Source organism: Pezoporus occidentalis, unplaced genomic scaffold, assembly GCF_034315485.1.
Source record: "Pezoporus occidentalis ecotype Australia unplaced genomic scaffold, CSIRO_AGI_Poc_V1 ctg108, whole genome shotgun sequence".
Classification (NCBI taxonomy): domain Eukaryota; kingdom Metazoa; phylum Chordata; class Aves; order Psittaciformes; family Psittacidae; genus Pezoporus; species Pezoporus occidentalis.
In genome coordinates this window covers 1,122,282-1,139,859 of record NW_026912865.1, presented here as the reverse complement: position 1 = coordinate 1,139,859, position 17,578 = coordinate 1,122,282, and the positions used below count along the sequence as shown (strand labels likewise).

General features: G+C 35.8%; 1 protein-coding gene across 6 annotated transcripts in view; it reads right to left on the bottom strand.

Moving 5' to 3' along the window:
- The window catches only part of NPAS3 (neuronal PAS domain protein 3), a 607,962-nt gene that overhangs the window by 290,805 nt on the left and 299,579 nt on the right, over positions 1 to 17,578 (bottom strand). For all 6 annotated transcript variants that reach the window (XM_062623101.1, XM_062623117.1, XM_062623146.1 and 3 more), the window contains one exon: positions 4,313 to 4,395. In XM_062623101.1, the coding sequence (XP_062479085.1) occupies positions 4,313 to 4,395 (83 nt within the window). The remainder of the gene's footprint in view (positions 1 to 4,312; positions 4,396 to 17,578) is intronic.

Sequence of the window (17,578 nt, the reverse complement as noted above, 5' to 3'; positions counted from 1 at the left end):
AAAGAAAAGAAAAGAAAAGAAAAGAAAAGAAAAGAAAAGAAAAGAAAAAAGAAAAAAAAAAGAAAAAAGAAGAAAAGAAAAGGGAAAGACATCTTTGTTGCACTGACACTTCAGTATCTCTAAGATTTAAGGATTTCTTCACACAAAACTAGGTAGAGGTAGGACACAGTATATTTAAGGCAACTAGTGTCTAAGTCACTGTGTACAGTAGTATAATGCTATATGAAAGTGTTACAGCTTCTTAACAGTTGAACAGTCACTGCTGAAGCAAAGAATGCAATTATGAAAGTTACCACTTTTGTATGCAGACATACAAACCATGTACTGCTACCTACAGTTCAGATACACAGTTATATTATTATTACTAATGCCATCCGTCTATTCTATTCCATTTTTAAAACTATTGCATTGCATTTAAATCCAAGTATTTATTCCTTAATAAGGCATTTTTAAAGGAAGAAATAATTTTTTTAAAAATATTAAATTTTATTTTAAAATACTATATATTTTACTTTTAATTGTTTTACAGTTCAAATTGTAAGGTGTGTTCTTTTTTGTTCAAGAATTTTAAAAGCAACTGATTTAAATATGCAAAATTATCTTGAGTTCTTCATACGTGAACTTAAAAGCCATGCAACACAGGAAAATTAAGTAATTATGCCTCCAAGTTATTTACTGCAATTAAGCTCATTTATCATATGCAAATTAGTGCAAACTGGTCTCATTAGTTACTAAATTACTCAATATGAGCTGAACAATGTAGCACTCCAGTTTGTAATGAAAAATCCCTGTAGAGGCAAGCAGTATCAATTAAGCTAATTTGCATATGCAAATATATTCACTAACTTTCCCTTTTCTCTATATTTAGTTCTACATTTCCTGATCATTCCTGATTATATGAAGAATATGGGGTTACTGACCCTTTTCCCCACCTTCTCAATAGCAATGAAGTTACAGAAAAAATCCAGGGGCCCTGAAAAAAATTATAATCTTCTTGCTAATTTTCACGATCAGGCCAAACAATTCAGCCAAATTTTTGAATGGCAGGTATCAGAAGCAATATTTTTTTACTGGATTTATTTAATAAACAAATATAATATATACATATATACATGTAAAACTGAAGATATCTTTACTAGAAGTCTTTTCTCATTATAACACCACTTCCCAGAAGAAGAATGTGGAAGATAAAAGAATTTGGCAAATCAAAACCCTTGTCTAAAATTAACTTATTGCCAACATCTATTTTTTCTCCTCTATTACAAGCATTTCTATGGTTCATCATTCAGGTGATTTTACTTGGTAAACATTTAAAAGACTTTTAAATATGAAGATTCTGATAAATAGCATTTGGGCATTCATGTTTTGCGGTGTCTTTTTTCCATAAGCACACAGTGGATAGCATCTTTGGCTTCAAACCTACTGTGGGAATCTCTTTGGCATGATCACAGTACTATAGAATGGCTAGAGTTGAAAAGGACCTTAGATCAAGATTATTTTGTTCCAACCCCGCTGCCTTGGGCAGGGACACCACACACTAGACCGCGTTGCCCAAGGCTCTGTGCAACCTTGCCTTGAACACTGCTAGGGATGGAGCATTTACCACTTCTTTGGGCAACCTGTTCCAGTGCCTCACCACCCTCACAGTAAAGGACTTCTTCCTTATAGCTAACCTGAATGTCTCCTGTTTAACCCTTGTTCTGTTGCTACAGTCCCTGATGAAGAAACTCTCTTTGGCATCCTTGCAGGCCCCAAATGATAAACATCAACCAGCTGTGGCTTGGAAATTTTCTGACATGACTAACTGATGCTACTTGCTTGTAGAATCAAGATGTCAAATACCACAAGATGCGCCACCATTTCTGTTTTTACAACATTATTATAAACAAACTATAACCATTTTTCTTAAACATACTGTATTATGCTTCTCATGTCTGTCAATAAATTTTGAAGTATGAAAATATTAGAAGGATTAGAGAGGCTCCTTAATTTCTGAGTTTACACTTAACCCAGTCTTCAAAATATTAATAGCAAAAGGGATTAAACAAACTAAATATTAATTCAACCTCCTCAGCAGACTTTGAAATCAAACACAGGTATTCCCAAGGTATAATCAAGGTTGTTTATTTCACTTGCAAACAATACTTACAACAATACTGCTTTGGAAATCATTTCCAGGAGCAGCAGACTAAATGAGAACTTGTTATAATTATATTACACCACAGATTCTGTCCCATTGTTGTTTTAAAAATCAGTCTTCTGGAGATTATCTTTCTATTATCTATGTATATGGCCACAAGAGAATACTCTGAAGTTTGTTCAGATCTGTTAAAAGTGGCACATTTAAATGCACGACCTAGACTTTCTCTCCAAGCGTTGATTATTCTGCTAAAATAAGGCAAGATTTTAACATATCATGATAAACTTGCCACCATTATTAATTCATTTTGTCCTTTATCCATCAACAGTCTATCCTCTTTTAAATGTCAGAGTGGAACTTTCTATTAATTGAGAGACTAATGGGAGTAATTTGGTAAAAGCACCACCCTCTCTGAAAAGGCCACACCTCAACAGATATTTAATATAATGCTGATGGTGATTTTGACTGAAAATCCTCAATTATGAGTGCAATACAGGAGGTTTTTTTGCTAGTACCATGATTAAATTATATCCTGAAAACACTTTATCACATAGAAAAAAAAAAACAACCAACCAAAACCAAACAACTAACCAATCAAAAAAGAACCCAAAACAAAAACAAAACAAAAAAAAACCCCACCCAAAATAACCCCACCAAAACCAAAAGGGGAACCTGACTTAAGTAAAAAATCACTAATTGTTTTAATGTGAGGTAAGTGAAAAACTGAAATGTCAAGTATTTTTTTAAGTGTCCATTATAGGCTTTTTTCATTTTCATTCATAGTCATGCATAATACCTAAGGAGTGTATATAAATCTGTCTCAACAAGGTTTTATCTAAATATTTGTTATAATTCAAAATTTAAAACCCCACACCTGTAGGATATATAGTACATGTTTTCATACCCCAAAGAGCACACTGACAAATTGCATAAACTGAAATATCACAATTTTCTTCATTTTTTATACGCTTATGAGACTGCATAACAGCATTTCTGTTTTATATGCAAACACAGCACTGTAGATACTGGTACAGGTATCTTTGATACAGCAACTATAACACAAGTATTTGCTCACAGAATCTAAACCTTCCTCTAGATCTCTGCCAAGGGCGTACAACTAGGTAAGTTACTTCATTCATGATTTTTGTTCCAAAAAAAAATTCATTACAGTAATTAATTTCTTGTTTTCCTAAAATTATTTTTGTTGCTATTCTGCATTTAGTTACTTTATAAGGATGTGAAAAATCTGATGCTATCCTCAGTGCTTTTGAATGCCACAGCTGAGTTAGTACAGAGAGGTAGCTCTCAATCATTTCAAATTAAGTGGAATATTTCTCATGATAATATCCTAATTTACCTCTTTCATACCTCTCAAAAGATAATATACCAAGCAATATATTTGCATGGAGAAGCTGTGTTCATTGCTAAGTAAAGGCAGCTCGTCAGTGTCACACTTGGAAAAGAATATGTGGGTTTTATTTCTGTAGTGCTGTGGTTTTGCCTTGCTGACAAAACACATTTTGTTCTTAACCACATCTACTACACATTTGATTACTGCAACCTAAAAATGGTTGTAATAACCCTGAAAAAACAAAGCATGCATAGGAATATTTCCACCAGGTCATTGTTTTCTGTTTAATCTTCCTGGAATATAATAAATTCTACAGTGTGATTAAATTCTTTGACAAATATCAGATTTTTTTTTTTATCTCAGAGCTAAAGAGACCTAAGAAGCATGATGCTGTTTATTTTTTCTCTTGCAAATTGTGAATTTGTGATATATAATTGTGACAAGTGGGAAATCAGGGAGGAAAGCCGTGCTCATAAACCATAGTGGGGGGAAAAAGCCCTAAATCTCTATGTGACACATAAGGCAAATGAAGTCACCAACACAAAATCCTGTTTTGTACACACACACAAATACATACAGGCAAACACCTACTGTACAGTTCTAAACAAAAAAATATTGTGATTCAGCTAAATAATACTTGCCCTCCCTCTCATTAACATTCTTCCAGTCAAAGAAGGGCTTTCTAAAAAGAAGGTAATATGAGCTTAAAAAAATTTAAAAATCTCATTAACAGTAGAGCTGAAAACAATACTATAGAAGTTATTGACAGAAATATGACTAGATAATTATTTTTATTTTTCTTGGAAAAGCCATTTTTTTACCTGTAAAATATGACTTCCCAAATGTGATTCAAATACTTCAATGGCAAGGGCACTGGGACTTCTTCTGCGCTGGGCACCTATAACTGAATAAAAAACAGTTATGTTGCAAAGTTCTGCACATTCATTTCAAATGCACCCTGATCATACCATTTGACATTTACTATTTCAATATGTTTTGAATTTTATACACCAGTGCTAATTTCAAATTTGCCTTGCATGTTGTAAATACAATTGATATGTAATTTTCAGTGACTAAAATCTGAACTATTAAAGGATCATTAAAATAATACATTTAAATATCCAAGAACTCTGGAAATTTATTGTTTATTCAAATATATCCCAAGTTCCTGTAGAAGGTCTTTGTGTACGTGGTGATGACAGCATGCAGAATTTAGTGAAAAAATTTATTGAAAAAAGAGGCTACACATAATGTAAATGCTTTGGAATGTAGTGATAAGATCTAAATATTACTTAGGAGTTAGGAAGATATGAGAAATTTATCCTTATATGTTATCTTATTTGAAACTGAAAGGAAGTAAACACAACATTAAAATGTCAATATTTGTAAACACATCTGAGATATCAAAGTTATTGCTCGGCATAGGGAAGCATTGTAGTAACCCAGATATCCAAGTTAGCTGCTGAAATAGGCACTTGAAATATCAGAGTCTGCATTTAAACTACGCAGTTTAAACGTACAAAGTGATTAATAAGCAGTTGTGTTTCAAAGGCAGCAGTGACTACAAAAGGATTGAGAAATCAAACTTAATATTTCATTAAACTCTCTATGCCAGGCACACAAGCCAGCAATCAAAACAAGTATAATCAAATGCAGAATTCTACGTAAGCTGAGATTTCTTCTTAGGCTAGGTTGTCTTTGCCACAGGACCAAAGAAGCTAGAGCACAAAAGAGAGCACAGGGTTGCAGGAACCTTTCCTTGCTTTTCTGTCTTAGTACCAAAGCCAGGTATATCCACAGAGGTGAGGTGAAGTTCATTCTGTACCTTTTTAAAGTGTGTACAAAAACATTTCTATCCAAACATTCTGATGGTCAACTGCCTCTGGAACCATAACAGCACTAGTGCATCTTTACGTATTGCTATTTTTACAAAGCACAGTAAGAAAAGCAAAATACCAAGGAGCCACTGAACCAAGAAGAATGGATGACTGCCATTAATGAACAGACCAATTTAACACCAAGGAAAACAAAATGCAGAGCAACAATTTCACAGTCTTTTATGATATTTGCTGCCAAATATGGTATCAGTAAGAAAAGATAAATGCTGAGTAACAATAGTCATATTGACTTAAAAATGCAATGCCGTTCCTTATTGATGCTTCATATAATTTCCTTGCAGGAAATTCTAGGCTATTTATACTGGGCAAACAGGTGACTTCATAGCTAATAGATTGAGGCAATATATAGTCCTCCTCTTTTCTCTGAAGGTATTCAAGGACATAGATGCTGACAACTGAAAAGTCTTCTCCAAGACTTCTGCTTTACACCTCAAGTGAAGCTAGAAACAGACCAACTACTTGATTTTTGATGTTCTGTTAGTATAATAACTAACCAGACATGTCAGCATAATATTATTCTTCTACAAGCTTTAGGTACTTGAGTCAGTCTTATATTTTTCTATATCAGTCTTCTGATTCTAAATCACTTTGCTCTCTTTGCATTCTCATCTTTTTTATAGCTGTAGTGATGCCTGGTAAAAACAGAAATAATGATTTCATAAAAAAAAAAAAAACTAAACCCCAAATCCTTTAAACTTTTTAGCAACTTAGCTTTAATTTTCCTTTTTGCAGACAGACTTGAAGATAGAATCATAGAATAGTTAGGGTTGGAAAGGAGTTTAGGATCATCTAGTTCCAACCCCCTTCCATGGGCAGGGACACCTCACACTAAACCCTCTCACCCAAGGTTCTGTCCAACCTGGCCTTGAACACTGACAGGGATGGAGCATTCACAACTTCCCTGAGCAACCCATTCTAGTGCCTCACTACCCTTACAGTAAAGAACTTCTTCCTTATATCCAATCTAAACTTCCCCTATTTAAGCTTTAACCCATTACCCCTTGTCCTATCACTACAGTCTCTAATGAAGAGTCCCTCTCCAGCATCCCTACAGGCCCCCTTCAGATACTGGAAGGCTGCTATGAGGTCTCCACGCAGCCTTCTCTTCTCCAGGCTGAACAGCCACAACTTCCTCAGCCTGTCTTCATACTCCAGCACTGGAGGTGCTCCAGTCCCCTGATCATCCTCGTGGCCCTTCTCTGGACTTGTTCCAACAGTTCCATGTCCTTTTTATGTTGAGGACACCAGAACTGCACACAATACTCCAGGTGAGATCTCACAAGAGCAGAGTAGAGGGGCAGGATCTCCTCCTTTGACCTGCTGGTCACACTCCTTTTGATGCAGCCCAGGATACGGTTGGCTTTCTGGGCTGCAAGCACACACTGAAGCCGGCTCATGTTCATTTTCTCATCAACCAACACCCCCAAGTCCTTCTCCTCAGGCCTGCTCTGAATCTCTCCTCTGCCCAACCTGTAGCTGTGCCTGGGATTGCTCCGACCCAGGTGTAGGACCTTGCACCTGGCATGGTTAAACTTCATGAGGTTGGCATCAGCCCACCTCACAAATTAATCCTTCTTTTGTCCTTACTCTGCCTTCAGCTATGGTATCAAATGTTTGCTTGAACTGGAGTTGTACCTATATTTCTGAGAAAAACTTTAGCTTTAGTTGTGGTAATAAAATATATAACACTGTAAAGATTATCAGTATGCCCATTATGATTGCTACCAGTTAGTACTTTTTATGGTCATTTCATTTAGAATCTATCAGAAACAAAAAGCAAATTCACAGTTTTGGCCTGCTAGATGGTAGTCTTCATCAGAGCATCGCAAAAAGCAAAAAAAACTCAAAACCACAAAAACCTCCCTGAAATCCTTCAGATCCTTTCACTCTTTCATCTAGACTGTGTTATATTTTCCACACATTGTCTGAACACATCAGCATTTGGAATTAGCCTTCCAAATACTGTTCTGTTTCTTGCCCATATGCTTCCTTTACAATCCCTTAGCATTTTAAAGTGTATCTGTTTCATATTGAATCCAGCTTTGTGATGCTAATTTCAGGGTTTCTAGCATGGGAGTATCATAACTTGAATAAAGTGCATGAAGACTGTGCAACACTTTTTAAAACAGTATCTTTAACTTCATTGATGTTTCCAGGTAAGTCAACAGTTCTTCATACTGGGAACACTCCCAGTTCTATAGCTAGAATGAAGACACTTCAAGGTCAGTGAGTTAACTAGAAAACACGAGGGCCAAAATCTTAGCTTCAAAATTTGCGAATTAAATCCTCTGTCAATGCCTGCATCCTAGTGGATGGTATACATGTAGACAAATATCTTTTAGTACTTTCACGCCATTCAGTTCATTGACATTTTTATAGTAGTAGAACTGTTGGATTTATGTGTCTTGCACTTAGGTGATGTGGGGTTGTAATGACAGTTCTTAATTTTACAACCAGCATAAATATGTGACACAGAAAACCATTATGCTTCCGGTAGCCATACTGCAACTCTTTTTGGGTAACTGAATAGATGTTATATATGCACTTTCTGTATTTCATTAATTTCCCTATCATTCTTCATATTTTGAGGAATGAGACAAGAATATTGGGATAAATATACAATACGGGAAACAAACTTATTTTATTTCACCTTCTGACTTCATTGCCTCATTATTTTACTTGCTTGAGCTTTCAAGATTTCTCAATACCTATCTGCATCAGAAGAAATATACTGGTTTGGGTATACAAATGCGTACCACATGGATACCTTTCAAAAACATGGCAATCTCACAGCCCAATCACAGCACAAAGCTTATTTGTACTGAATAGATTGGTGGCAAGACGATAGGTGAAAGACACAGACTGAAGTGGCTGGATTAAAAACCAGACCATGATGTTATTTTATTCTAAAATTTCAAAACATAAACTATAAATACTGAACTGGCTTCCATCGCACAAGCCACAGTCAGTCACCTCTAAATCTCTCACCCTGTGGATGGAACCATCAGCTGACACAGCTCAGCTGCTCATAGATATCTTGGAAAGCAAGGGATTTAGGATTTATATCGCAACAACTATAAATCAAAGCAGCTCAACAACCTTCATAGACCTAAAGATGTGGATGCACTTTTTTTTTAAACGTGGATTCTGTTTCAAATGCAGGCCCTTTACAGCAACAAAATACTGCATGTGTGAAATAAATTTCTTTATATGAGTAATAGAAAGTAGGGGAAATGAGGATATGGCAAAGACCTAAGCATGTGTACCCAACTGCAACAGGAGTCACAACGGAAACAAGTTCCAAACCCATGTTAAATTCTACGCTTCTCCTGTTTTAGTGGTATAAACAAACATCTCTAAATCAGCTTTTTCATATGTGGTCGTATTTTGTACTGTACATTTAATTGGCAAGGTTTAAGGTGTGAATGCACAATAGTTGTGTTAATTAAAAAGTTGACTGCACCAATATTTGTATTAAATATTGAATTTTAATAGTGACAAGAAGACAGATTGATTTCACATATGTACTTTGTCGTGCTGGAGCAGTGGAATCAGTCTACTAAAGTCTTTTACTTTCTATGGAATTGGACCATGGCTTTTACTATTCAGACTGACATGTCTATTCCTGGCATAGTATTATTCCACAAGCTATTAACAAGGAAAAAATTCTAACTGCTCACTAATTCCTCTGTAAATTTCCTCCCTCAATGACTAATCTGGCTATGCATCAGGTGAAGGAAGAACCACATCCCTTTCAGTGTGTCATGATAAGTCTAAGCATGCTTTATGCAATCTCAAGAGCATTCACAATTGTGCTAGAAAGAGTGGGAAACTATGGAAAAGAAAAATGTAGAATACTTAACAACAGTTTCTATGCATCCTGAAGAGAGAGTATCTCCTCTTAAACTCACTTTTAAGCTATTGGAGCACTGAATGACCAAAGGCTGATGTTCACTGTGACCTTCTACTAGTGAAGACAGAGTTCTAATTAAGCAGAAGCAGTATTTCTTGATGACTGGGAGTAAAAGCACATATCACCAGCACAATTACCAGTTCCCCACAGCATAAGAAGTACAATTGTCTGAATTGTTCCAGATGACTCTATGTGCAAAACAGTTCACTGCATGAGTGTGGCTATAATCTTTTAAGTATTATATTCCTGAATTTAATTTTTTTTGTTTCAAAGTAGAAAAAAGGTCTATAGAAATGACAATACACTTTCGAATACATTTACCCTGGTGTAAAGTAGAATCTACATGAAAATGTGTCTTTTTTATTTCTAGGAACAACCCCAAATGCTCATGAAAGAACACTGCTGGTGAATGTGATGATGAGGGTGGTTTTACAGGAAGAGGGTAGATGTCATCTTAAAATCTTGTGGCTTTCCTATGAGACATAAAAAGTAATTTGGAAATGCTTAAAAGCCATGTTATAGAAAAGACAGAGACACTGACTGAGGGGCTAAATTGAACAACAGAAGATGCAAAGTCAGGGAAGGACAACATTAGGCTCTGAAAGAATTGCCACTATTTATATATGTTAATGTCCATAGCAGCTCTTTTTTAAATTTATTCTTCTATTGCATACCTATACCTAATACCTTGCAATGGGTATGCTGTTTTTCCCACTGATTGTCTTTGCTCTCCCATTTATGACTGATTCTAAGTTTTGAAAGAAATTTCCAGCAAGAGTAAACTCCTCTGCCTAACACGTATGTAGAGAACATAAGGCATAGATGATATGTATTCAGATCCTGATCTAAAATGAGCTGAATGATAATCAACCAGCATGATGTAAGCAGAGAATCTGCCCTCTGATTTGGAAAAGGCATCCAAAGAAATTAAATGATGTCACCAGTCTACCTCACCGTAAGCCATCATATGAGCCAAAACTTAGACACCTTATCCACCTTCACAGATGGGAAACAGAAAAAAAATCTCCAATGGAGTTGCAACATATGTGAAAAGGTATTTTATCTTAGTTTAGTTAAGCTACGGGAATCATTAATGCTGTGCCATTACCAACTAAGTATCACGGCAATAAAGTATCCGAACAAATTTGTCACAAAGGACTACATGTAAGATGCATAATGCAATATATGATAATCAACTTACAAAGCTAACAATGGTATTCCAAATCTGGTTTTTGTGTACACGAATGCCTATTATTCTACACATCCATCTTCCAGTCACTGGTACAGAGCACGTATTCATTAGTGGGGAATCCACGGTTGAGAAAGTAAACCAAAACTTTCCATGGAATACCTAAGTAGCCATCAAGAATATACTCAAGAAAATTACATGTAACATGATTACAGGTGTTTTATTATTTCTAGTTGCTCATCCGTGATGATCCATCAAAACCTCAGGAATTAAAAGATTTTAGGTTGGGTTTTTTGTTTTTTTTTTTTCCAAATGTAGGTTGCTTAACATTTTTAAACTTTTATTAATAGCATTTTTAGTTTCAATAACTTAAATCCAATTAAATTAAAATGTTGTCAGAAAAGCAGAAAGTAGTATATAGTCCATTAATAGTACTGGAATCAATAGATTTGAATGTGTCCTGCCCTTGAAAATTATTCCAAGTGAAACTACATAAGTGGCTGACTTAGTGTAAGTTTTCACCTATTTTATGAGCTTGTTCCTTTTCTTTTCCCAATTATTTTCATTTGGTTTATAGGTCTGCTCCTTCCCACAGGATTTGTTCTCTGGGGGGTGGAGGGTAGGGGAGATTGGAGGAGTAGACAAGATTTCTTATGTCCTAAATGTCTCTCTCCTTTTTTTTTTTTTCTTTTCTGGATTTCTTAAAATTAAACCCCCTAAGAATGAAAATTAAACACACCTTAAAAATATTTGAGATTTTTATGTTCTCCACTTGATAACTCAACTCGCAGTGTTTCTTAATTAGTACTTGTACATTTTAAGAGTTTATTTCAGAGATTTTTCTTTTCACTGTGAAGGATGAAGCTTTTGCTGTGCAAGAATTTCCAGTCATCTAAGCAAAGAGAGTTCTCCATCTGTGGCTGGGGGCGGGAGCACTGGCCTTTCTCCCACACTGTAGTAGTTACTATAGGAACTATTGTGCCTCCTTCAAAAGGGCTACAGACAGGGTGATTAAAATTCTTCATGGGAGAACCCCCACTCTTCTCCTTGACAATGAAATTCTTCAGGGAGAGGGCTAAGCCTCCAGTTCAAGAATGGCAGCACCTGAGGGAGTGATGTGGCAGAGAGAGTCACCACTGCTTTAAATTGAAGCACAGGGAAAAAATACAAGGGCCTGCACTCTTGCATTAATTTTCTTCCCCTCCCATGAAATACAGGAATACTGGCCAATACTCCCGAGAAACAGGAGAAGGAATAACTTCATGCAGCCTCCACCATGTAGAGGACAATGCTGAAAGAAAAGAATACATAATTTCCAGCAAAATAACTATACCACCCAAAAATGAAATATGGGTAAATATTAACATTCACTCCCGCTATTAGTTTCTCTACTAAGGCAGCAAAATGCATTTTGATATGGAGGGGACCATTGTCTCTGATACAACTGAATTAGAGCTACTTCCTAGAATTAAACTCACTTTATACTGGCTGTTTTACAAATATTTACAGTGTTGCCTTTTGCTCCTAAAAATCTTGGAGGAGGAGGAATTTATACAGAATGTAAGCATAACTGTGATCCTAATAAAGACTGTTCACTTATATTGCACTCTCACAAATAGATATAAGAAGCAGATAACTCCCATCTATTCTTCAACCATTTGTCAATATTATTAGATGGTAGCAGTCTTAAAGAAGTGAGAAAAATGGCTTTACATTTCAGTTCAGAAAGGAAGAGTCACAAATAAGAGGCAATGTGAAAAGCAGCACAAAAATATTTTCAAAACTGTCAAAAAATTAGATGGGGTAGCTGAGAAAGTGCTGGTGGAGACAGCTGCAAGTAAAAGATGCTTTAAATATTACTGTAGCTTTAATTAAATTGGGTTCAGTAATAATGTGAGATAGGACCTTCCCAGGAAATCCAATTGCTGTAAAGAGATGGGAAAAAAGTCTACAGAAGTATGGAAGAGAAAGAGGCAAAGTAGTGACAGATGTGTGAGGCAAGGGAGAGCGACAAAGACAGGGTGAATTGAGGGTTTAAAATCCTAGGAATTTAGAAGTGGTTTAGATAAATGTCCACTCTGCAAGATTTGACTTTACCAATGGAAAAATGTGTAAATGCCATGGTAGCATGAAGAAATTCCTTAAAATTCAGTTCCCCCCAGAAATGAGTGATGAATATAGGTAACGTATTTAGATATAACAATAAAACACCTTTTGGAGTAATAGTTCTATTATCTTATTTTTAAACTAGTATTAAAATTCCTCTGTAATTTAATCTGGGAAAAAAACCTGCTGTCACCCCTTTCCGACTTCGGTGCTACGGAAATGGTTAGTGTCACTGATTCTGTTCTCAGGAGGAGGACAGGGTATTAACATCAAGTCAGAACAGTGTTATATAGTGTCAGACTATACTTGCTGGTAAAACTAAGAGGCCTACATCTGTTGTCTTGCTTTTTTTTCCAGTCTGATCCCAAAGGTTCATGTTATGACATTTGTAACATCTGCTACAAATGCGGAGGTAAGTCAGGCACAACCTTATTACTTCCAATCTAACGCTCCATCCATCCACAGGGCTTTCATATGCCACTAGTATGTCAGGGGGACCAAAAGCTGTTCAATCTACATGAAGCAAGGTATAATATATTTCTGAAAGTCAGGAAGGAGAAATCTTGCTTTGTTATGTCTCCTTTTTTTTTTTTTTTTTTTGTCTTAAATCTTGGCAGTCTTATTTCAGATCTCCTGTGAACAAAACAGGCAAGCTGCTCCTCCTCAGAGCCAATACAATTGCCTTTTTATGCCTTAGACAGTGGTGTGTTGAAAATGTGCAAGCTGTGATTCACATCCTCCCTGTTTTTACTAACATTGAAACATATCCAGCTTCCCCTAACTAGACCCTCCTACATAGAGGTCTGCCTTATTGCATAGCCTTCTCTTTCTTCCTTACTTCTCCCTCTATTTCAGTGGGCTCACTGCATTATTTTATGAACAAACTTTTTTTCAGTGTTCCATGGAAGAATGTGGAAAAACCCCAGACAGACAAAAAATATTTACTTCATCTGTGCTAACAAAAAAGTAAGTGAATAAGGGAAACAAATAATGAGATACTTTATAATTAGCATTCTTTCCATTAGCTTCACATTACTATTGGTGGAATAACAGAGGTGAACTTTCACTGATATATCTACAGATAGATTTAAATACTTCATTGCTAACGACCTAAGATACTGCATGCTATGAGGGCTATGCTATCACTGCCAAGTGTGATGCTAAGGCCAGGCATTTCACAACTGTCTGCACAGGAAGCCAACCATTTGTTATGTGGTTACAACTGCCCACTGAATTTTCTTAAGAAATATATATAACCTCTTCTGACAGCAAGTGCAACGGACTTTTAGAAACTAACAGCTTTAGATGTTACTGAACTAGGTAATGTGTTCACTCAGTATCAGACACACACAAAAAAAGACAAATTTTATGTTTGATAGTGTCATTAAACTTTGTAAGAAGGGCTACAGAACACCGTACCGTAGCAAAGGAGGAAGAAAACCATGCACCTCACGATGCAAACAGTGCTAGTTTTGGTCACCTGCACTTCTAGCATACTCACTTTTTTCTGTCATTCTGTCACAGGCTAAGTAAGAAAAAGCCTCCCAGCTAAGAACAACACTGGAAAAGAACAGACCCTCTAATCTTATGTGAACTCTGAAGATTTAAAAATACATCAAACATTGCTATTGGCAAATGTAGGAGTTGCATTCACTGTTGGAATACAAAATCCAGCTACGATATAATCAGAGATATAACTGGCTAATGCACCATTATCCTACCAAAGTAGGAGACATACTGAAATGAATCTAAGTGCATGACTACTTAGAATTGTTTCTCATTCTAAGATAAATTTAGGGCTTTGCTGCCTTTACATGTAGGTGGTGGATTTGTTTGCACACTACATGCCTCTTTTTTTTGTTATGCAGTTAGAAAAAGATATAATGAAGATTCATAAATGAGATGAGACTGGGTACAAGTCTGCAATCAATCTACATTTTCAGGGAAGAAATCTTTATCAGCTGCCAAAACTGAACCGTGTAATTAACTGAAGATTCTGGTAAGAACCAACTGTGCCACTAGTCAATTATTTTTGCTTGTCTTCCAGCTGCTGCTTCTCTCTGTTCATAAAGGAGAATGTAAGAAAATGCAACTATTGAGAATTTGGTGATTTCAAAAAAATAACTGAAGAAATTTAAGGAGATTACCAAGACCAGCTGTAGTAGAACTGTAACAAATGCTTAAAATCTATAGCAACTGGTTCTTGATTTCTCACTAGGAAAAAACAAATAGAAATGTTAATCAAGTTTTGTAAGAGCTAAAACAGTATTTCGGAATTGCTGAGGACTGAAAAATGACCATGCATAAGCTACACTGGAAACCCCCAAGTCCTAATGAAGTAGTCTTCAAGAGATGTGGTCATACACATCCCAATATTGATTAAATCATTATAACTGGAAGACATAACCACTTGTTTTTAAAAGAACTGCCGTTTATAAAAAAATGGGTTGATCCAGAGCCCAAAGCCTCTGTACTGAAGGGAAAGACTTTCCAGCACTTTGGATAAGGTTGTTAATATATATATTAAAAAAAAAAGAAGGGAGGGAGGGGGGAAGTGTGCTACCATTTATAAGAGTCTGTTTCAGCAGTTTTTAAGGAAACAGAATGTCTTGGAAATCCAAATGACTAGTAAGAAGAACATTTAAATCTTTATTGGAAATAGGGATCTGCTTTTTGAATCTTTCCTAAGGTTAAAAGAATTCATACAGTTAATGATGAATTACCTTGAAAATAATTTAGAAGTAAGATATTAACATATTTTCTGTTACTATTATACTGGTTCCAGCACACATCTGTGTTTCCCCTTTTATATGCAGCAGGATCTTTTTAAATAGTCATATGAGAAAAGTCCAGTTTCCTGCACCTTTGGAGACTGGCTACCAGGGAACTATAGAAAAGTTTGATCAGAAGACAGCCAGAATAGTTATGGAAGTATGAGCTTGGTAATAGAAAACTGGAAGCAGTTCTCTACAGCCAAGGAGAATGTTGTGTGTGGGTACAACATTCACTTCAGCAGAGTTGAATCCTTTAGCATCATGAATTAATTTAGCTCAAGATTCTTTCTGCAGTGATGGAAAATATTCCTTTAATTTGACTAGGTCATACCTGAGATTCACACTTGCTACCTGAAAAAGTCAAGCCTGTCCTGTTGTAAAAGAAGCCACATGGCATTCACAGTTCAAAATACATCCTAAACACCTTAACCATTAAAGTTCAGGGTGCTATTCTAGCCAGATATTTTGGTATTCTTTAGCAAATGAACTTAAAGGCATCAGAATTCATTCCCCACACAGTACTTGAATCAGACATGGACACAGATGGTTACCTCGACTTTGGGGGCAAAGTTTCATTTTGCAAGATAACACTCGAGTGTTTAAATCAGCTCTTTCTCACTCTCTATGAGCACTGATAAATATATCTCTTTTTTTTTCCTTTTTTTTTTTTAAGAGCTTTATAATTATACTGGTAATGTATTGCATTTAGATAGTTTCTCAACAATTACATTTTATTATACACCCACAAAACCTAAGGTAACACACGTATGCATTTGCTATAAAGAGAAATAATTTGTTTGATATAACAGCTCAGTAGTGTATGAGCTATTTTACTGAAATAATGTCCTCAAAATTCTGTTCATATTTTGTTGCATTCCAACATTGTCTTTAAATTCTTAAACGTATTATTTTTCATGCTGCCTCAGTCCAGCTGAAGAACAAGATTTTCATAGTTATGCAATCTGTAACTAAAACTCATAAAACAGAAAATGCTTTTTTTTTTCCAGAGTATAATACAGTATGATGCCTAAACTAACATATTAAGAGAGTTAAATGAAGACTGCTCAAAATCAACACAAAATACACTGTTTTGTCTCCTGTCACCCCCAACTTTTATACATCGTGTAGAAAAACTAATGAGTAATGCCTGACACTGTTTATCTATTTTTCTTATTTCTTTTAGCAATCTCCTTGAAGACAGCTTGTATTCTGACATTTTTCATTATGAATGTACTAGCTTAAGGGCATTTTGGATTATTTCAAATTGTCTGCTATACATCAAACAATATCTTATTTTGTTAATAATACCTGGAAATCTGAGAAATTTACTTGTAAAAAACACATTTCCACTCAACAATGTTGTAGGAGGACAAGTCAGAAATGCAGTAAATTATTTTCTGTGAATACTGACAAACAAGTCTTTCTCTTTGCCTTACAAATGCAATGTTATTGCAAGGTATATGCTACACTCCACAAATAAGATGGAGAATGCACTACATAAAAAAAAAAGAAGTGTTGAGCAAAACTCCCCCAAATTTTCCAAAAGTTTCAAATTCCTCTGAAAATAATTCTCACATAATAGTGACTCCTTCTACAGGAGAGGACGAATCTAAGGAATAGAGAGGCACTTACATGGCTGGAAGAGGATAAGACAGATATTGCTATGACAGCTCATGGACAGGCGTCCTTTGAAGAGAAAGGCTTATTTTGGTGAGTGATGACTTCAGGAAAAAAAAAAATAGTGACTTCATTATAGATAAAAGGAAATGTGAATGGCAGAAAAAAACAGAGTGAAAATCAAAACACTTGCAATAAAAGAAAAATAAAAAATTGAAGAATGCAAACTGAAAGGAAGAACTAGGCATGATCTAAACAGGATTTTAAAGTTGTGCCTCATTTACAACCCTCCTTAAAACTGCATGCAACAAAGAAGCGGTCTCCACTGCAGTGTTAGCTCCAGCTGCAGCTCCCATGTTGGCTTGTACCTCCCCTCTGTTCCCAAACTGCGTAGAGCTGTAGCTCCACTAAGGTGATGTTTAAAGTTCACTAGTCAGCCGACACTTCAGATGACCACTTGAGTATTGCTGACACCGGAGCTAACAAGGCAACAGGGACTCAAATGCTCTGAGCTGCATATACTACACACCTGTGTTGCTAATCCATTTGTTCCATGGGGTTCAAACACCATTTTGAACTCTGGCAAATAC